At 31.5% G+C, this 22,561-nt stretch overlaps 1 protein-coding gene and 1 pseudogene across 2 annotated transcripts; one reads left to right on the plus strand and one right to left on the minus strand.

The window, feature by feature from the left end:
• Positions 1-5,226: 5,226 nt before the first annotated feature.
• LOC145045077 (trihelix transcription factor ASR3 pseudogene) lies at positions 5,227-8,434 on the plus strand (annotated as a pseudogene). The gene is made up of 3 exons (XR_013681767.1): positions 5,227-5,962; positions 6,057-6,095; positions 8,014-8,434. The product of XR_013681767.1 is annotated as a trihelix transcription factor ASR3 pseudogene (transcript).
• Positions 8,435-12,288: 3,854 nt separating this feature from the next.
• Positions 12,289-15,589, minus strand: LOC144997055 (uncharacterized). The gene is made up of 2 exons (XM_078956876.1): positions 15,360-15,589; positions 12,289-14,644 (listed from the first exon to the last, which is right to left on the minus strand). Exon 2 carries the CDS (start codon positions 14,516-14,518, stop codon positions 12,521-12,523), a length of 1,998 nt encoding a protein of 665 aa, XP_078813002.1. The 5' UTR covers positions 14,519-14,644; positions 15,360-15,589; the 3' UTR covers positions 12,289-12,520.
• Positions 15,590-22,561: the final 6,972 nt, after the last annotated feature.

Consider the following 22,561-nt stretch of genomic DNA (forward strand, 5'->3'; position numbering starts at 1 on the left):
CTTGTTACTCTAAGCATTCCAAAGTCAATACAAGGAGATTTGGGATTGTTATTGCTACATAACAATCAAGGTAACACTATAAACTTATTCTCATGTTAATATGATTATATGTATGATAGAATTAGGGTTTATAGTCTTGGATTCAAAGCATGTACAATAGAGAAACCTAGATCCAAGCATTAGGGTTTGTATGAGCACATATGATGTCTTATGACCAAAACCCAACAGACCTGCGGGTTAGCCCTAGGCACAGTATGCTAGTATGATATTCAGGACGATGTCCATTAATAGCAGGCGGGTGCCCAAGGATTTGTTTATATGATAGTTTATACTTGTTGTCTGTGTGATACATGTATGTGCCTGGTAGGGAGGCGAGTGTGGGCGAGGTCCCATATCTCACCAATAGCAGAGTGTGGATGGGGTTCCATATCTCATTAGTAGTAGAACAGGGGTGAGGCCCAAGTTAGGGAAGGAGTAAGAGTGGGTTGGGCTCGTATCTCACTACCAGTAGGAGCGTGGACAGGGTTCCATGGCTCATCAGTAGCAGGATAGGGGCGAGGCCCAGGATAGGCAAGGCCTTAGGACATGATCAGTCGTATGAGTTTAGCTTATGTGTTGTGATATGTTTATGTGATATTATTTGTTGGCGGGCGAGGCCATGTGACAGGCGAGGCCTAAGTAAAACATATCTGTATCATCGAATGCCACTAATACAGACACCCCAAATGAAGAATTGTCGATCTCTATCTCTTCTCCGTTCACAATATATAACTGACATACTCTTTTTTTTCTCTGTTTGAATCGGAGGCAGAGGCGACCATTATCTTCGGCGAAACCATTATAGAGGGTTGCAAAACAATAAGCTCTTTCTTTCTTTTCCATTTAAATAGGAAGCAAGTGCGGATTTGTTTCATAAATGAGTGTAGAAAATCAATTGCCTCATATGACCAAGTGTATAGGGTTTCAATACCGTTTTAGATCCGTTTGTCTTATCGATTCCCAGAAATTAAACTCACAAAGATGAAGTGGTGATTTCTAAAGGTCCTATTCCACATGTTTTGGGGATTTCAACATCGATCTCATCATTGATGAGCATCAAGAAACCACTTATGTCCGCTTTGAATCATCGAACGTCACCAACACAAACACCCCAAATGAAGAATTGTCGATCTCTATCTCTTCTCCATTCACAATATATAACTGACATACTCTTTTTTTTTCTCTGTTTGAATCGAAGGCAGAGGCGACCATTATCTTCGGCGACATCGTTACATAGGGTTGCAGAACAATATGCTCTTTCTCTCTTTTCTATTTAAATAGGAACCACGTGCAAATTTGTTCATAAATGAGTGCACCTGATCAATTACCTCATATGATCAAGTGTATAGTGTTTCAATACCGTTTTAGATCCGTTTGTCTTATCGATTCCCAGAAATCAAACTCACAAAGATGAAGGGGTGGATTCCAAAGGTCCGATTCCACATTTTTAGGGGATTTTAACATCGATCTCATCATTGATTTTGATTTTAAATTTTCTGGTGTGGATCTCATGATAAAAAGGATCTACAACAATATGTTTCTCATAGACATATCCTTATATTTTTAATGTTCGTTTATATATAATTGACTATAGAAAGTTGATTATATTATTTTGTTGGATCTTTTGATGAAAAATCATTCATGATACATAATATATGTTGGTGATGAACAGTATATTTAATTTTTCATATTTTTATTAGATCTGAAATTTTGTGTTCATGTCTAATATGTCAATATATTTTTACCATACAACTTACTATTGCACAACGCGCGCGCACAAACACACACACACACACACACACACACATATATATATATATATATATATATATATATATATATATATATATATATATATATATATATATATATATATATATATATATATATATAGACACACACTATGAAAGATGTCATTTTATTAATATCATAGTTAAAACTTCATAACTATTTATATTTCTACATAATATTATAATTAATGATTTTTATTGTTGTCTCGTGAGTTTATTGTTTTTGTTAAATAAAATTCTCCATATAATAAGTCAGTGACCTATTGGTAAGGAGTGATTCTCTAAGTTACAACAATATATTTTTTTATAGATAACATTTGTATATTATCACTATTTTTTTTGCGATTATATATATATATATATATATATATATATATATATATATATATATATATATATATATATATTAATATTGGTTCGTTTATATATAATCAACTCTAAAAAGTTAATTATATTATTTTGTTAGACCTTTTGATGAAAAATCAATCCTATACATAATATATGTTGGTGATGAATATTTCATATTTAATTTTTCATATTTTTATTAGATCAATTGGTATTCATGTCTAATATGTCAATATATTTTTACCATACAACTTACTATTACACAAATATATATATATATATATATATATATATATATATATATATATATATATATATATATATATATATATATATATATATAATAATAAAAGATGTCATTTTATTAATATCATATTTATTTGAAACTTCATAACTCTTTATATTTCTACCTAATGTTATAATTAATGATTTTTATTGTTGTCTCATGAGTTTATTGTTTTTATTAAATAAATTTCCATTTAATAAGTCAATGGCCTAATGGTAAGGAATGACTCTCTCAGTTGAAAGTTAATGAGTTTAAGTCCCGTTGTAGACATAAGTGACAATTTAAGAGTAAATTAGTCTGTAGTTCCAAAAAAATTACATGTTATAAAAAATCAAGATAAAACTTCATTTTGCTAGCCAAAAAAAAACTTAATTTTATAGGTTTTATTTTGAAATATTTATTTAACGATATGGTGGATTCTGTTCTTTTAAATATAAAAGTTTAAAGAGTTGTTGAAAGTTTGTAAAACTCGTACAATCAAATAAATAATCTGATAAAAAAAGTTAAAACTATACCCAATATACTTACGACCTCTAAATGGGTGTGTTTGTTAAAACTAGCTGGTAACTTTTAACTAAAAGTTAAAAGCACATAATTAGTAGTTGAAAACTGTAGTTTTTATTTGTTATATGAGTTTGAGAGAAGTAGTTCAAAACTTTTGAAATCTGTAAAAATACATAAAAGGAAAATTGGTTAAAAAAGATAAATATATAAATATATTTTTAAGGGCATTATGGAAACTGATTAAAAAAATCAATAGTTTTTTATTAAACGATACATGAAGTAGCTTTTAAATTTAGAGTGTTTATTTTATTTAAATTAAAAGCTAAAAGACAGTACCACAAAACAAAACTTTTTGTTTAAATCGAAAGTTTTGTCAAAAAACTAAAAAGTAAAACCTCTTAAACATGCGTTGACAGACATTCCCTAAATCATTTATAATTATCAATGTTCAAAAAGCTCAACGTGACGCGTCATTGCTCAAAAGCTTGTATTGGACGTCACGTTTCAAGAAAATGTCGCCTTAAATTATATATATATATATATATATATATATATATATATATATATATATATATATATATATATATATATATATATATAATTGTCTCATTAAATCACGTCTTATAAACAACATATCATCACATCTCGTAAAACTTGAATTCGATATTACCTTCTAAGTTATGTTTAATTTTATTTAAAACCTTAATAATTATTACATAGTTACTTTAATAATATTCTTTTGGTAATCAATGCATGATTTGTTAATGGATTTAAACCCAAATATCCATAACTTTTCAAATCTTTTATACTAATAACTATAAATTGGTTCTTTAATGTAGTATAAATACAAAACCATACAAAAAGATTTTATATACAAACTTTACTTTCTATTATTTTTTAAATAAAAATAAGTTTTTTTTAAATATATAACCTTTTGATGGTAACAAATGGTTTTAAAATCAATTAATAATAATAATAATTAATAATAAGTTATAATTATAAAATTCTATAACATTACTTTAAAAGAGTCTGTGATTGAAATTAAAAGATTGTCAAATAAGATATTTTTAAAATAATTAATCATACATTAGATAAAAATAATATTAAATTCAAAAATTTTATTTAATTTTATATGAATGTAAGATGTCAATGATTAATATGATTTTAATATATGTTTATTTTATCATATTGTTCAAACTAATTATAATTATACATATCAACTTAATATAAAAATTATTATATTCATAATTAATATTAATAACATAATCATTTTCAATATTTTTTTAAAACATTAACTAGATAATTTTTAGATGTACCAACATTATCCCATCTAATGCTATATTAAATTATTAATAGAAATAAATTGTTTAAGGGACCAATGCTAACATTTTTATAAACAAAAACAAATTAATATGGCCCAACAAACTGACGAGATAAACCCAAAGTGGGTATGAATAGCATTAAATATAAAGATCATTTTATCATATTTTATCATAAATATTGATTTTCATATTTATTGGGTATTTTAACATTCAATGTTTGTAATCAACAGAGATTTTCAGTTCTCTTTCATACAAACTAAGCTAAAGAGTAAAGATACACATAAATAAACAGTAAAAACTCTTCTATACCCTAAAAAAATTTCAAATGTAAGATTTGAACCCAAAGGACTAATCTGTGATATATATTCTATTTCAGCCATCCCTGAATGATTTATCAATTTATACTCCCTAATTAATAATTACTGAATCAATACAATATTTTTTCCTATGGACGTTTTATAAATCCGATATTACTTTCTTACCCATTGATAACATTGCAAAATAGTCGTAATATTGACTTTGTTTCATAAGTTTTTTTTATTTGATTTCATTTAAAGGCATTTTTAATGTTTGACTAATATTCACCAAAATATGGTAAGAAAATAAAGTTCAACTTTTTCACATACACAACGTTTAACTAGATGAGTATAGTCCTAAAGAACAAATCTTTAACTCCCTAAAATGTAAGGCAACAAAGGGAAAATGAGATATAATTGGTCCTTAATTAGTGCCTTAAAGATATAATTAGTGCTTAATTAAGTATATAATATGCACATAAAAACCCATTTAATTCGATGCCAAAACAAAGAAAGTAATGCCCTTATTAAGGTCAACAATCCTTAAATGGTACATGCATACACCTCCTTTATTTATGTATCCTATAAAAGAGCCTACACAAAATATATAGGCTGTAAATATTCAAGACTCTTATTACCTTCTTATGGCAGATGAAGTGTGTCATAATAGTGGTGGTGGTGGTGATACTCCCAGCAAGGTGGTGGTTGATGGCCAAAAACTACCGCCCATGGTGGTGGAAGTGGCGGATGATAAGAGCAAATCACCACGACATCCTCGATGGACCCGACAAGAAACACTTACCCTTATAGAAGGCAAGAAAGTTGCAGAGAATAGAGGCCGTAGGGGCCGGAGATCAAGTTCGGTTTTCGGGTCGGACCAGGTCGAACCCAAGTGGGATTCGGTTGCTTCGTACTGTAAACAGCATGGGGTGAACCGGGGCCCGGTTCAGTGCCGGAAAAGATGGAGTAATATGGTGGGTGATTTCAAGAAGATAAAAGCATGGGAATCACAAGTGAAACAAGAATCGGATTCATATTGGTTGATGCGAAATGATTTGAGGAAAGAGAATAAATTGCCGGGTTTTTTTGATCAGGAAGTGTTTGATGTATTGGATGGGAAAGCGTTTACTAAGGCGGAGTATAAGCTTGCTCTGGTGACTGTAAGTGCCGATACAAAAGATGAAAATGGGGTGGGGGTGGTGGCCGGAGATGAAGAGGAGGAGGAGGAGGAGGAAGGGGAGGCGGAGGTGGAGGAGGATGTGGTTTTTGATAGTGGTCGACGTGCTGTGTCTGATGATGGTCTTTTTCCAGATTCAGACAAAATGGAGGAAGAAGCTGACAACCCAATACCGGGATCCCCGGATCCTATGCCTATTTCAGGTGACTTTCGTGTGATTCAAACGGGGTTTTGAAATTGAGTATCTGTATGCTTGCATTTAGTAACTTCTCACTAATATCTGGTTTTGAATAACAGAGAAGAGATGTCAAACATTTCACCAGGATTGCTCACAAGGTAAACCATACTATATCTTCTGTTATTTTTCTTTGATCACATTCTTGTTGATTAATGAATTTCCAGTAATGATCTCTTTACATTAAAAAGTATATATACAGATATAATGGACTTTTAAGATACAATTACAAGTAGGACCAAATACATGGGGAGATATAATCTATACTAATATTTGTTAGTATTTAGTATAGATTATATTGGTCCATTTATTTTTCCAGATTACGGAAAATTCATTAATCAACAATTATTTATTCTAATCTATACTTTCTACTGAAGATGGCAATCTGAACTTATTTATCTAAAATCATGTAAATTTAGAGTGAGTAAATAGAAAAGACTTATATGTAAACTAATTTAACAGGTCAAATTGGGTGAAAATATATACAACAAAACTCAACCAAATATTAAGGAATGGATAAATAACACATAAATTGAGGCTGTGCGGATCCTCAAACATATATATTAACTCGTTTAATTAAATAAGTCAAATTAGGCTTTTCTAATTCCATCTTATTTAAATTTAATGAGTGTTTTTTTATAGTTAGCTTATATTTAATAAATAAAAATAAAATTGTAATATTATATGAATAAGTGATTCGTAGTTGTAGTTGTATTTTAATCTTACTTTGAACAATATTTAGGTTTGTAACTTATATATAAGGGCGTTCGTTTGGATGAATCGGCTCAATTAAATAAATCTAAATTGATTTCGATTTTCAAAATTGGATCGGTTTTTCTGATTCGATTTTCATAAACCAAACCATTTTAAAATGACATATAATTACAATATTATCCAATTTTTAAAATTTATAAACAACTACTAATAATGTATATTGTAGTTTATTATTTAATAGATTTTTTTTGAGAGAATGTATATTATTGTTTTTTATTTGGGGAAACTTTTTGAACTTATTTGAAAAAGCAAATTTTAAAATTAATAAATAATTATAGCTATATTAAATATAAATAAAAAATAAACTGTTATTCGGTTTTTTGGATTATTCGGTTTTTATTTCATAAACTAAAAGCAATCCAAAATAATAATTCGGTATTGTTGAAAACCAATCCAAAAATCTTAATATCTGAACCAAATTGTCCAATACGGTTTTATCAAAATAATGAACAACCCTACTTATTTAGCTACTCAAAATCATTTTTAAATATATTTACATTTTAAATTTTAGTAGGTCAACCCAAGTTTTTAACAGGTTGAGTTTATACATATATATGTCAAACCCGTTTATTTAAAACTATGGGTTCAATTGGAAATTTGGCCCGTTAAATTTAAAAATGTTGTGTTGGATAAAAATTCAACCAATTTAATTATAATCTAGTATAACTCATTGTCATTGGGGAAATCTACTGAAAAATCCTAAATTTTTCGGAAAAATTTCAAAAAAATCCTAAATTTTGTTTTGAACAGAAAAATCTCATTATTTTGAGAAAATCATAAAATTTGTTGTTTTTGTTCAAATATAAAAAATGATTTTTTCGTTAATTTGGATAAATGTTAAATAATCGGAATTTTTCTGTTAAACAAAAAAACTTTTAGAACTTTATTGAAACTTCTCCTGAAAATTTGAGACTTTTATATATTTACCATTGTCAATGCGTCTCACCACACTTGTAGAAAGTGGCCCAATAGTATTCAAATGTTAGCACTTGTTAATTTGTTTTTACACTCGTAACGATATAGTTCTTGTGATAAGAGAAATTATTTAAAATAAAAATAACAATTGTGACATTTAAACCCATCCATTTTATGTAAAACACTTATTTATGCAATAAATATGCATAATTACCAATATATGCAACAATATAGATCTTTTATCAAGTTATGTTATTTCATTTTTCAACCAAATTTTTACATGTTTATACATTATTTTACCAAATTGTTATATAAATTATTAAAATATAGCAGGTACCCTAAATGAGCAACAAACGAACTGGGCTTCATGGAAAGGACGTATGCCACAAGAGGGGTGTAAGAGGAGAAGAGTATCAACAGATGAACCCCACAACAGAAACTTTAATACTCGATTAATCGAAGTTCTTGAGAAGAATGCCAACTCATTGAATGCAAGGTTGGAAGCAGAAAACACAAATCGTCAGTTGGAAAGAGATGAAAGAAAAGACTACAATAACAATTTGGTTTCAGCTCTTAACAGGATCTCAGATGCATTAACCAAAATTGCTGATAAGTTATGACCAAGGACGATTAAGAGAACATTTTTAATAGTAAACTTTCAGTTTTTGTTCAATGTTCTTAGGATTATTTCATTTATGGTCTTTTGGCCAGCAATTATATCATTTTATGTAGTCATTAGGCATTATGGTTTGTTAATGTCCTCATATTCAATAACTTATACACAGAGCATTAGAGCCAGAGGTGGGAATTTCCAACACTTTTCATAAAATGGGTATAATTTAGGTTATATTTTATCTCCGAAGGATCCAATGAGTAAAACTCAAAATTAGTTTAAATGAAACGGGTCAAAAAGGTCGAAAATTATACAGAGTGTATTTAGATATAATTCAAAAAATATAGATTATTAATTAAAAATATATTTTTTAATATATTATAAAATGGTTCGGCCTCGTGCCCAATTTGGGATCTCCTGCAGTCTTGCATGCCATTTCTATGGAGAATCAGGAAAAATTGGTCCAACTGAATAACGGCTCCATATTTGGTGTGCACCATTTTTGTGTCAAAGAAAGAAAGTGCATCCACCGTATTTGGTGTAAATTATTCTTAATATTAGAACCATTTTTTAATTAAAATATTATTTTGATTGCTTTTTTATAACTATTATAATTATTATATTTGATTTATAAATATTAAAATATATTTTTAATGTGATTTTTTAGTATCTTTGTTGAAGTTGAAAAAAATAACACAAAAAATAATTGAACTTTTATTTTAGGCTATGTGGAGTGGTCACCACCAATCCGGAAAAGTGGTGCTACATCTACCACTAACAACATTCACTTATTTATTTATTTATTATTTTTTTTAACATTATATTAAATAAATAACATAATTTATAAAATACATATATAACAACATTCACTTTTTTATTTTTTTAACATTATATTAAATAAATAACATAATTTATAAAATACATAACTTTTTTTTATCTTTTATGACTAAATTAGATAAAAACATAATTTATAATATAATAAAATATTTACATAATTTAAAACATAGAAAATTAAACCTAAATTACTAGAAAAACATAAAAACACATAGAAAAATAAAACTAAAATACTAAAAAAACATAAAAATAACTTAGAAAATTAAACATAAATTACTAAAAAACATCAAATCTAGTTTCGATATTGGTCGAGAACTTCTTGTTGAATTTTCAAAAACACCCTTAAATTTTCTGGATCGAGATTTGGTTGTGTCACCGTGTTTATGATTTAAAGATTGATGAGTGCCAATTGTCGTCGGCATTGCTCCTCCGTTGAATCAATTTTTTTTTCTAAAAAATGTAGTGTTTTCTCGATTTTCTCCGCTAATACGTCATCGTTGATTGATTTCCCGCTAGAAGAAACCCCCTTTCTTGCTTTGTCCCTTCCCGGTGGTCGACGAAGATGGACGTCCGATGGACCCTCCCCCTTGGTGGCGTCGAACTCATCATTGAGGTCAAGGTTAGCACCGATTTCCGAATCGGTCGTTCTCGACCTTTTGCTGGAACCAGTGGTAGATCCCGAATGTGCCGTTTCCGGATAAAGGACCCATTTTGGGCCATTGCGACAAACTTCCCACGCTTTTTGGTTGCCAAAAAGTTTACCATTGTTAGTAATTTTGAATTGGTGCAACGTTGTTGATAAAATGTTGAAATCGTTGCTACCACTTCGATGCATATTTTTTAGATTGTCAAATACGCCGTTAAATTTGGTACAAGCCGCTCTAAGGTCACACCATTTAGCATTGACTGATTCGTATGTCCGGCTCGTTTGTCTTCCTAATAACGCGTGGAAGTGGTCTAAAACACGATTCCAAAAGCTTTGTCCCGATTGCGCGTTGCCGATACCCCCGTCTTGTGATATAAAAATCCAAGCTTTAGCTAAAGCTGCTTCCTCCTCCTCGGTCCATTGGGCATTTTTCTTTTTTGTTGAATCTTTTGATTTTTTTTTTTTGCCTTCTACGACTTGGTTGTGTTTCTTGAACCCGTTCATCGTCGTCTTCAATGTCGAGGTTTACGGGTTGAGATTGAGATAACGGAACTTGAGATGGTTATGAAGTTTGTTGACGTTGGGAAGTTTGGGGCTGAAATTGCGGAGAAGATTGTTCTTGAAAGGGTTGAAATTGGGATTGAACAAATTGTCGTGGTGGTTGTTGTTGGTAGTAGTGTGGGTGGTATGGAAGATTAGTGAATAGAGGTTGTTGTGCAACAGGGGACAATAACAATTGCATGTAGCCAATATTTGCTAACGGATCATTTGGAGTGTTTGGGGTGTTCTGGGTTGGTGGGGTATTTTGAGGTGAATCCATGGAGGAAAGAATAATTTTTTGGTAGTATATATGTTTGTGTTCAAAAGTTGTGATGTGTGTGTTTGAAATGAGAAAAAATGGTGATATATATATATATATATATATATATATATATATATATATATATATATATATATATATATATATATATATATGGTAACTAATTAATTAATTAATTAATTTTTTTATAAACAATTAAATGCAGCAACGGTAAAAAAAGTGGAGTAGCCAATTAAATCACGTGTCTTCTCTCGTCTCTGTGAAGACGCCAAGCCCAACACACCAGAGTTGGGGCGGTGTTCACGCGTCTTGGAGGCTGACACGTTGGCCTCTACGCGTGTTCCAGCCTCTCACTTCGGGCAACCTTAAGGTTAGAGTTGATATAAAATAGAGAAGGGTGAATATAGACGATCATTTTAATCCTCATCCCTCAGTTGGGTAATGAAAAACATCTATACTCGTCTCCGGAATCCATGATTTTTCTCTATTAGATTTTAAATAATTAAGAGTGGATGACAAAAGTCTTCGGCAAGACTAATGTGCAACATATTGTAGGTATACTGCCCCCATCGGCCATCTCAACATGTTGTGTAAACCAACCCTTCTCAGCATTGCGTTGCCGAAAAGGGAGAAAATTGTATGTTCTCTCTCTTTTGACTTGGTAAATCAAGTTGTAATATATGTGGAGCTTAGACCAAAGGGAGTGGGCTCTGGCCCTTGCCATACTTGAGTATCACATCAGCAAGAACAACGCCCCTTGGTGCGGTAGATGTACAGGTACAGGGCGACATTCCAAGGGAGCACTCCTTCAAAGAATATGATTGGTTCCTTTTTCTTACCTCCTATGATTGACTCTTTTTATTTATTAAAACAAAAAAAAAAATACCAAAATGTGGCACCACTCCTTAGGTGTAGTATGAAACCACACTTTTGTGGTAAAGAATGAAGTAGTGTCTACGTGGCAGTGAAATGAGTGTAATTTTTGTGGCACCACTCTCTCCAATCTTATATGGACGTAGCAAAGATGACATCACTCTTACAACTTAAAATTTACAATTTTTATATAGATAAAACTTCAAATTGGCAATGAGCAATACAGTTTTATAGATTTTACCATCATTTCTTTTAAACAATATTAAAAGACACTCATAAAAATACATAAACAAAGACTCCAACCATTACTACCGTAAGACCATCTGCAATACAGAGGATGGACAACGAACCACGAGTGCCATCACCAATCACGAACCATTATTGGTGTATCGGTCACGACCACGGAGAAGAGAGCAGGAGAAGGTTGGCCTTGAGAGAGAAGAAGGTCTTGGTCCTTTGTGCTCCCCACCACAAATCACCACAACCACGACCTACAACGATGCATCAGGACAACTTGCCCGTCCTTGTTCGTGGCCAGCTAGACCACAAAAGGGTTCGTCATTGGTATACTGGATGGCCTACAAACACATCATCAAATCCAAATCTAAACTCTATCCGTGCTAACCAGGAACAGCTTCAACGATTATTCCCACCCAAAGAATATCATAATAATGACTTGTCAAATATCAATTTGACATAAAGTAATTATATATTAAAAATGATTATAAAATTAAAGACTCTATAACTGCAATAACTGTGAAACAACCATACGATTGTTGTTGTAAAAAAAAAAAAAAAATGAACGATTGAAAAGAAATATCAGTTCAAACATGGAATTTGAGATTGAAACTAAAATGGAAGCAAATGAACCAATAACGGCTCATTTGTACACCTTCCAATCTTTTTTACGTTATTTTCCTCAGTCCTCAGTATGTACAAATCCTATGACAAATATCCAAGGGTCAATTCAGCAATAATCTTACAACAATTGTCTTAAATACCGAACCCTAAAATAGAATCTGAATCTCCCCCTTGGCCCTTATAGTGACTTTCAGGTATTTGGTGGTGGTAAAGCCACCGGTTCTAAATGCCAAGAACTCTCCGGAATCCCATGCCCTCCAATTCCAGGCACCCTGAAAGCCGGAATCCGGTGCGAAAAACACAACATTTCTCTCCTTGAAAACCCACGAACCATTTCAAACCCATCTTCACCTTGCAATCGCTCATAAAAAGTCAAACAACCCTTGACTTCCACCAATCTAGCCACCATCATTTTCTCCCCTTCAGAAAAATCAGACAAAATCTCAACCACCCAACATTTATAATTATCATAATTCAGTCGATTAAATCCCGATTTACAATTTTTGAACACCGCCCAAACCTCCCCCTTTAACGGAAATATCTTGTAAACCGAAGCACTCATGCTTTTGTAGCAGTTAACCGAATGCGAGAGTTGACTTAAGTCAAAATTGAGAACGGTTTCTTTCGCTCTAAACATACCACAAACAATCGGGAAATTCCGGTTTTTCCAGCTCGGATCCATGTCCGGAACAGGCTCCGGTTCAAGAACCGTTGCAGATAACCGGGTCGGTGAAATCATGCTATTGATTACAACGTATTGACGAGGCATCAGGTCTTTCCCGGTGTACACAGACCAAACCTGGCCCGTTGTGAAGTCATTTACAGACCAATTTGGGCCCAAAACCGTGCTATCTGGGCCAGGTGTAGGGTCCACAAACTCAGGCTCTTTCTCTTTAGCTACAGTTGAATCCTCGGGTTCTTGACTCGAGTTTCTCAGAGCTAATTGATCGAGCTCAAACATGCCGTTGCGGACCCCATCGATCTCGCCACCTGTAAATCTATACGCTGGAATGTTGTGGGCCAGCATGTATAGGTCACGTGGCCCGACATGTAGAATGACATTTTCGCCCTCAGTCCGTTCAAAAATGCTTTTGAAACCGTTCACTTTAACCAACGGACAGCACTCGACTCCTGTGTATATCGAATAATCGGATACGATTTCAAATGGTTTAAAAGAACAGTCTTGTATGACATCAGGATTGTAGGACCATTCTTCGAGGTCAAAATCTTGATATAACGCCCAAACTTCGCCCTTTTTCGGGTAAATCTCGAATAACTCCTCTGTAACTCCGGAATCCCATGAGCATTTGTACGAAAATACCCCTTTCGATGCGATGATTCCATTTGTTTCTGTATCCAAACAAAACGATCCACAAGCAACAGGTAAACCCGCATCAAACCATCTTCTTTCACCTTCGGTAACCGGAATAGGTTTCAACCATGTAACTTCAATTTCACCTCCTGATTTTTTACAAATTTGCCCATATCTACCACCAATGAAAGGCTCACGTAAACAGCAATGAACAGCCCAAATATCTCTTAATTCAAAACATTCATGTGTCCTGAAACTATCAAAACCGTAATAATCCTGTTCGACCCTTTTTAAAACACCTTTCAGTGTACCTGAAACCGAATTAATATCCATGTCTTGACCTTTATGCCCTTCTGAAACAACATCCGAAGAGGAAGAACCAGATTCTTGTAATATGTTATTGACATGAACTTTGTCACCATTGTTATCGGAAATCGCATTCGGGTTGAGTTCAAAAGATTCATAATTTACCCAACTTATACCTCGTTTTATATCAAAAGTCACGCGCTTCTTCTTATCAGAAAGCACAGAATATGCTTCATGTAAAAGTTTAAGGGCTAATTCGGTAGCAGGGAACTTGTATTTTATAGGTTGTAATAAGGACACGAGTTTCTGATATTGAGAAGTTATATCTGTGAGGTTTGATGAAGGCATAAGCTGAAGAACCCAGTAGTAATCGGTTTCATAGCCTGGGATTATGTTTGTGGAGGCTGAAAGAATCTCACAAACAGTAAGCATTGGGGCAATGTGATCCAGTGCTGGAAAAAGTTGTTGGGCTTTTTTGAGTTTTGTTCTAGCAGCAACATAATCATTAGAAAGAATCAACTTTTCAGCATCTGATTTTTCTCGAACTGCTTCTACTTTATTGTAAGACATGATAGCCTGATTGTTATTGTCTTTTATATCATATCAGTTCATACTCAACAAAGCTTCTAAAGAAATGAAGAGTATAACTGAGTAAACCATCAACATATAGAGCTATCTTTAATTCTTTATGTTTTCCTGCATTATAGTTTTATGTTATCAATTTTTTGTAGAAAAAGAGCATATATGATAATTGATATACCTTTTGGCTTAAAATCATACCAAGTGAAATTACATTGTAAATTCAAATATCAAAACAATGATTTTCTAACCAATTTAGCATCACAGATTTTCTAGATCTGGTATTTTTCTTCAAGCTAAGATGGTCAACATTTTGATGTTAAAAACTGATCCATCGGATCAAAATAATTCAATTTCTATTAGGAACGAAGGATGCATAATGCAACATATTGCCAACTGAAATCCTTAGGACAGCATTTTCGAAGTACTAGTGAGATAAGTTTCTAGACTCTAGTCATATGATTATTTGGATGCTTAACCTATTTAGGCAACTAATTGAAGTAATTTTCAGTAGCCAAATCAAACTCTTTCTTCTAAGTCTGGTTTGAATTATCAACTTTAGGGTAAATATCCTACAAATCCTTAAAAACTCCCAATTATTCACAAAAAAAGGAGCAGATACCGAAGATCATAAAAATGCACCCTAAAATAACTTCGTAGATAATCTTTTGCAAAAAAACCTAACTAATTCAACATTCATAGAAAACGTAAGAAATCAGCTAGCATTTAAATAACAAATGAATCCAACAAGAACTCAGATAAATTGACAGCAAAGCAACTAAAATGCATGGAAATCAAAGCAGAAACTGATATCACGGTGTGTATAGTATACCTTTTCTCAGACATGAAGCTTCAATTCTTGACCAAATTCATAAATTAGAGCTGAAAATACAAAACATACGGCGTGAAATTGAGCAGCTAAACAAATTTGGTTACAACGAAACATGCATGTAGAATGTAAAGAAAGAGGGTTGGGAGAAACAATTGGGAATATTTTTGGTGTTGTGTTTTAGTAATTGGGGGAGACGAGGGTGTGGAATGCGTGCTAGTTGCAGTGTTTTCCACTTCCTCGAACCCATCGATGGGTCCCATATAGTACTGAGATTCAAAACCGGCCCGATATAAATTGGGCCGGACTCACCGTATTAATTATTATCTATCCTAACAAAAAAAAAAAAAAAAAAAAAAAAAAAAAAAAAAAAACTCGTGTTATTTTTTTATCTCGCCACATGTTATTTTCTCGTAATTTTGAGATAACTTTGAGATATATTTATTTTTTATTAGTAGTGAGACTTATGTATTACATGGGTTATATATATATATATATATATATATATATATATATATATATATATATATATATATATATATATAAAATTTTAACAATTTGAAAAGTTTGAATTTATAAGAAAAATGAGAAAAATTTGAATTATTAAAATTAATGAGACTTTAATGTATTGATTATATTACATATATAAATTCTTTCTATTCTTTCTAATAAATACTTTACATATATATTACCTTACACATTAAATGTGGAATTTTAAATTAATAAAATGACAAATACAATAAAATGACAAGTGGAAAATAAAAAATTTAAAAAATCTAGAAAATGACATGTGTCCAAATGAATAATAAGATGACATGTGGCAAAAAAACTTTCATTTATTATAGTAGACTTGTCATTTATTTCATTTTTCATTTCTAATATATCATTAATTTAATTTTCATAAATTAAACTACCTAATAACTATTAATTTTAAATTTTAAATATTAAATTTCAATTTCAATTTCAAATTATTTACAATTTAAACCTTCATGTTTAACATTTTGTTATAATTAACCCATTTAATACACGAGTTTGATAACTAAACACAAAATTTTAATTAATTTATTTTTTGCATGTTTTTTTCTCAATGATTTTCAAATTCAAATAAACTTTTCATTTAACATTTTGTTTTAATTAACCCGTATAAATATTTCTATTTAATATTTTGTTTTAATCAATTTGTATAATATACGGGTCTCTGAACTAGTATATTAATAATGATTATAAAATTAAACTAATAGTAAATTACAGAAATAATCCATATGGTTTGATAAAATTTACGCTTTGATCTTTAAGTTTAAATAATTTTATTAGACATTGATAATTACTTCATTTTTTGTTTATTTGAACAAATTATTATATAATTATATAATATAAACGTACAAAACATAAACAAAAGAATATTAAATAATATATTCGAATAAAACATCAACAATATTCATAGATTTTTAAATCGTAAAAAATAATATAAAACTATGAATAAATAATAATATGATATATATATATATATATATATATATATTTATATATATATATATATATATATATATATATATATATATATTATATATATATATATATATATATATATATATATATATATATATATATATATAATTTATATCATTAATTTAAAAAAAAAATTATAAATAATCTATATTAATTCTATTAACATAAAAAACAAATAAAATTGTTATATATATATAATTGTTAAAAGACAAAAAATAACAAATTAGTCTTTTTATATGGAGCAATGACCTGAAGTGCAATATTCATAAACCATATGGATGCAACCTATCAATCTTGAACTTAGGGATCGAAACTATGAATTTAACTAAACCCCATGGACCATTTATATAATTTACTCTAAAATAAAGCAAAATTTATATTGAAAAATTATTTCACTTTTTAATAATAACACATAATAGATGTAGGGGTAAGCATAGTTGGGTACCCAACCAAATTTACTGGAACTGGAACCGACGGTTCCTAGGATGTTTGAACCGGAACCGATTACACTGGTTCCTAAGATTTCAGATTCTCTCCCAAAACTGCTTCCGATTCCAGATACCTTATGTCTAATTTATAAAATAATAATAATAATCACAAAACTTACATTAAAAAAGCTATTTTTATAGACTTTCGGTGTGTATATTTTAAATCAAAATAAATGCTATATGTTTCTCTTGTTACATAACATAAATGAATTTTGGACATTCATAGTTTTTTTTTTTTAACCGATAAATATAAATATATAATATACTCTTAAACTAACATCTAATTCCATATATGTTCACCATGAGACTTGAATCTTCGACCTCGAAGAGGGAGGACACCATCTGATATCACTAGGCTAGAAGCCCTTTGGACATACATAACTACTTTGCAGTTTTGACAATATATATATATATATATATATATATATATATATATATATATATATATATAGAGAGAGAGAGAGAGAGAGAGAGAGAGCTAGGTTCAAATGTTTTTAGCAAGTATTGTGTGCCGAAATGCACCAATGAGAATTCAAGAAATAATAAACAATTAAATAAATCATTTAAGGGTATTCTGGATATTTTGTACTTTTTAATTAAGTGATCATTTAATTGAAAATCCTGCAATTAAGGAAATATAATCAATATATTTGACCTAGTTTCTCTTATTCGAGTATTCACTTTCCCCAAACTCAAATCGGCCACCAATGGCTTTAGTCGCCATTAGTGTTCATCCTCCTCAATCGGTCGTCAATAAAGGATACAAAGTAAGAATCCCACGGGTTTCTTACAACTTCTTTCACTTTTCCTTTCTGTTCATATTCAATTTACCGATCAGCTAATGACCACTGAACCCTAACCCTTATCTTCATCAGGTAAGCGAACTCCAATTGGTGAAGATTCCACATTACGAAGAAAGTCTTTTGTATCATTTGTCTATGACGCTACCTCTGGTGCGGATGGTGGTGTAGAGACGGCGAAAAGTGGCGACTCTAGACGACAACGTAGAGGAGGAAGGAGAAAGTAGACGGGAGTTCCCTTTCTATTTCTATTACTCTATCCTAAGGTGTGTTCATTACTTTTTGTATTAAATTCGGTTTTTAGAGTTATAAAAAAAATAGAATTCATGTGGAATTGAAATTGACTAAGATATGTAGGGTTTTGTGGTTGATAATTGGAAGAAAGATTTTCATCTCTGTATCAATGAATCCTATCATTCAACAACAAAATCCTTCTAATTTCAATTGTTTGCCTTCTGTCCTCCCTCACAGCTTCGAGAATGGCCCCAAAGTGTCATTGGGTTTTTGTTCTTTAACCCCAAGTATATTTCTTTCTTAATTTTCTTCACTTTTTCATGGATTTTTCCTTTAAAGATTTAAGAATAAGAAGTCGATCGGTAGCCATCGGTTGTTAACCCTATTTTTCCTTTGGTGTGTATTTTTTTGTGGTGATGTAAGCAGGAACATGTGTTTCTTTCAAATATTCATGATTCAGATATTCTGTTGGAATTTAATGTATGTTAGGATGATGCAGGAATGATGAGGAAACTTATGAAAAAAAGATATGTGATACTGCATTCTCAAAGAATGAAGAAAAACAACAATATTCTTTCAGAATTTCAGGATTCAACATCCAAAAACAACAATATTCTTTCAGAATTCAAGAAGAAAACATGGAGAACGAGAGTATTCTAGCAGAATGTTGTTATTTTTTAAGAATGTTTTATTCATTTTTGTTGATATTCTTTTAGAATATTTTATAACTATATTAAAATGTATAAGACTTTTAGTTTGTAAGAATATGTATGAATTTATATTTAAGTTCGGATGTATAAAAGTATATTAGAATGTTTGTTATTTTTCAACATCTTATTCAAGAATTTTGTTTTTCTTCAATAATATTCTATTAGAATATAATTCTGAAAGAGTATCATTTTAACAAAAATATTCTGATAGAATAAAATCAGTAAAAATTGAAATTGAATTAATTAAAAAATTCAATTTTTTTTTTTAAATTAGGAGAATTAATCATCCCTAAAAATCCAAAATTTTCCTTTTATAAATGTAGCTAATTGTCCAAAATACCCTTTTGCTAAAAATTATGTGATTATATGGTACATGTTACCCCATTGTAATATCATACACTCTCAAATCATGTCCATTGATTAATTTCATCCGTTGGTCCAGATCTGTGCATTCTGACACACAATACTTAGTAAAAAGAAAATAACCTAAGCCTATATATATATATATATATATATATATATATATATATATATATATATATATATATATATATATAAAAGAGTAAGTCGTCTTACCATTAGTAGGTTTCATTCATGAAGCCGGTCTATAAGGGGGGTATAAGGTTACTGCCTATAAAATGGCAGTTTAATGGGTGTTCATTCTCACCCACCGCTCCCTTGACTAGCGGAGGGTCATTAGCCGAATAGGTAGGACAATGACTATAATTCTCCCTTCATTAAAAATATTAATGATAAATATAAAGTAACTAAAATGTTTTTATAATTCCCAGTCTTAGTTACTTTAGGAAAATGTGAATAAGGTGCTAATCCATGAAATTACACTTTGCACTTTGTTTAAGTTGGTTAATGGAGCGTGTGTGGTTAACCGGTACACTAACTCGTATTTAACAAGGTAGGCAAAGGGTAACTTAATGTTTATCATAGTATCGATGGAGCATGTGTGGTTAACCGGCACATCGATTGAGGGGTAAACACTTAAGGGTACCAAGTATATTTGCGTGGTTATTCACACCTTGTTTTGTGATCCTCAACATCCCAGTCACAAATCCTGAAGGGCACACTCGAGATTGAAACATGCTATTGAAAAATTCAATGAATCTCAAAAGATCTAGGAGTTTCAAATCCAATTAAAAAAACCTAATTAATTATTTCGTTTTTTCATGGTGGAAATTGGTGAATCGTCATTGACCTACCTTCAAATATTCTATAGCTTGGATTACGACATCCCTCTTCTAAGTTATAAAAATATTGTATTGGGTCCTAGCCTTAATATTTCATATTGGGTGTTATATTAAGGTCTTTAAATCAACTATCTTGAATATCTCCCAAAAGATGTCTAATTCAGACATCTATGATCTTCCCAAATCTCTTGGAACTTCACTTCCTCTATGTCCTCCAATTATTCTCCCTAACCCACAAGTTCAAGGTCACTCAACCCCTATTGGCAAGAAAAGTCTATGTGTACTCACGTCTTGGAGATAAAGTCACATATTGACAAGTCGGGAGAGTTAGGTGTCAAAGTCTTGAGAAAGTTGGATGTTCAATCGCTTTCTATGTCACATAGTGAGTTCCTTTGGGACTACTATGGAACAAACTATGACATGACCCTTAATGATCTTATCTATTTGCTTGGTGCTTCTAAATCAACAATGATTAAAAGGACTAGTAAAGCAAATTTGATTAGAAGATCAACTTCCCAAACTTCCATAGACATTGACAATGGTACATGGTAAGGGGCATTGGTTATGGAGCTGCCAAATTCACCTGAAAGATCTTCAGGTAAAGTCCACTATCAAACTCTGTTAAGTTTCTATTCTGAGATTCTTATTACATGATGTGACTAGGTCACATATTGATGTTTTAAGAATCAAAGAAAAAGCGAAGAAGGAAGTATATGCTGATTCTGATTGCGAAGATGGATTTTGATCGCATGCTTTGGTGATCAGAATTTTGAGTTGTTACTTAAGAGTTATGTAATATTGCTTAGGAATAAATAGCAACAAGTTTTTCATATGCCTTTGCATTGTAAGGATAAGTTTTCCGCAAAGTATTAAAATAATATTTTTGGTTTTGTTTATTCTAAGTATCCTTACAATGGAATTTGTGAAAAATTGTTGTTTATATGATTCCATTGATAGCAATATTGGAAAGTGGATTTCATTCTTTCATTTGTGGTAGTGTCTAAATTTACCAAAAAAGGAAAGATTCTCATCACCCAAGTTTCAGTTGGATAGAAACTTGGAATCATTCAAGTTGTATGATGAATGACAATTTTCGTTTTTGGAAAATTAAGACTAATTTCTTGTTCACATGTTTAAGTGAATCAAGTGAAGGACTAAGGGATCGAGTACACATTCTTGTGCACTGGTTAGGTCCACCACAAAAGATCGATAAGACTATTCGTCATGATTTACTAAAGCTTAGTAAATATGGTTATACTTACAAGTTTAAAGTATAATTCTGAAGCATTGGAAAAGTTTTGATGTATGGTAGAACGAATGAGAAGAATAAACTTAGGCAGAAAGATAAAATTTTCTCAAATCTGAAAAGATGGGAGAGTACTTTAGCATCATGTTTTGTGATCATCTTAATGATTTAGAAATCATGTCACAATTACTCCTCTAAAGTCAACTTAGTGTATTCTTATTTCTAAGAAGAGGAATCTTGAATGGTTGAAATGATGAAATCAAGATGATGAGTCATGATTCGTTCCAAAAACAATTCTTAGAGTCATACTCCAAGATTGTTGAAACGCACCAAAATTCAAGACCAAAAATTTCTTTTAATAAAACATTACTTAAAGCAAAATCATCAATCCAAAACATAAACAGAGTATTAAGTTCCAAAACACATGTTCGTTATCAGAGTAAAACATTCCTAGGCTGTCTAATCAATGGTGTGTGCCATGCGATCACCCCGAGCTCTTCCCTCCGCTACTGGAAGTACCTGAAACCAAAACTGAAAATCGTAAGCACGAAGCTTAGTGAGTTCCCCACCCTACCACGTACATGCATAACCACATACTGCACATACTGGGCTACGCCCGATATTCTGGGCCTCGCCCCCTGCCTCGGGCCTCGCCCGCTATAACGGCCCCGCCACTCCAGGACCCGCCTGGCTTCGAGCCCCGCTCGGATATAGATCTATTTTACTTAGGCCTCACCTATCACAGGGCGTCGCCCGCCAACAAATAATAACACATAAACAAATCACAACACATAAGCTAAACTCATACGACTGATCCTATCCTAAGGCCTCGCCTATCCTGGGCCTCGCCCTTGTCCTGCTACTGATGAGTCATGGAACCCCGTCCACGCTCCTACTGGTAGTGAGATATGAGCCCAACCCACTCTCACTCCTTCCCTAACTTGGGCCTCGCCCCTGTTCTGCTACTAATGAGATATGGAACCCCATCCACACTCTGCTATTGGTGAGATACGGGA

The sequence above is a fragment of the Lactuca saligna genome, chromosome 5 (genome assembly GCF_052625555.1).
Source record: "Lactuca saligna cultivar CGN05327 chromosome 5, ASM5262555v1, whole genome shotgun sequence".
NCBI lineage: Eukaryota > Viridiplantae > Streptophyta > Magnoliopsida > Asterales > Asteraceae > Lactuca > Lactuca saligna.

What these genes read in the sequence shown, in the direction of transcription:
- LOC144997055 (XM_078956876.1), bottom strand. Translation starts at nt 14,518, where the DNA reads ATGTCTTACAATAAAGTAGAAGCAGTTCGAGAAAAATCAGATGCTGAA.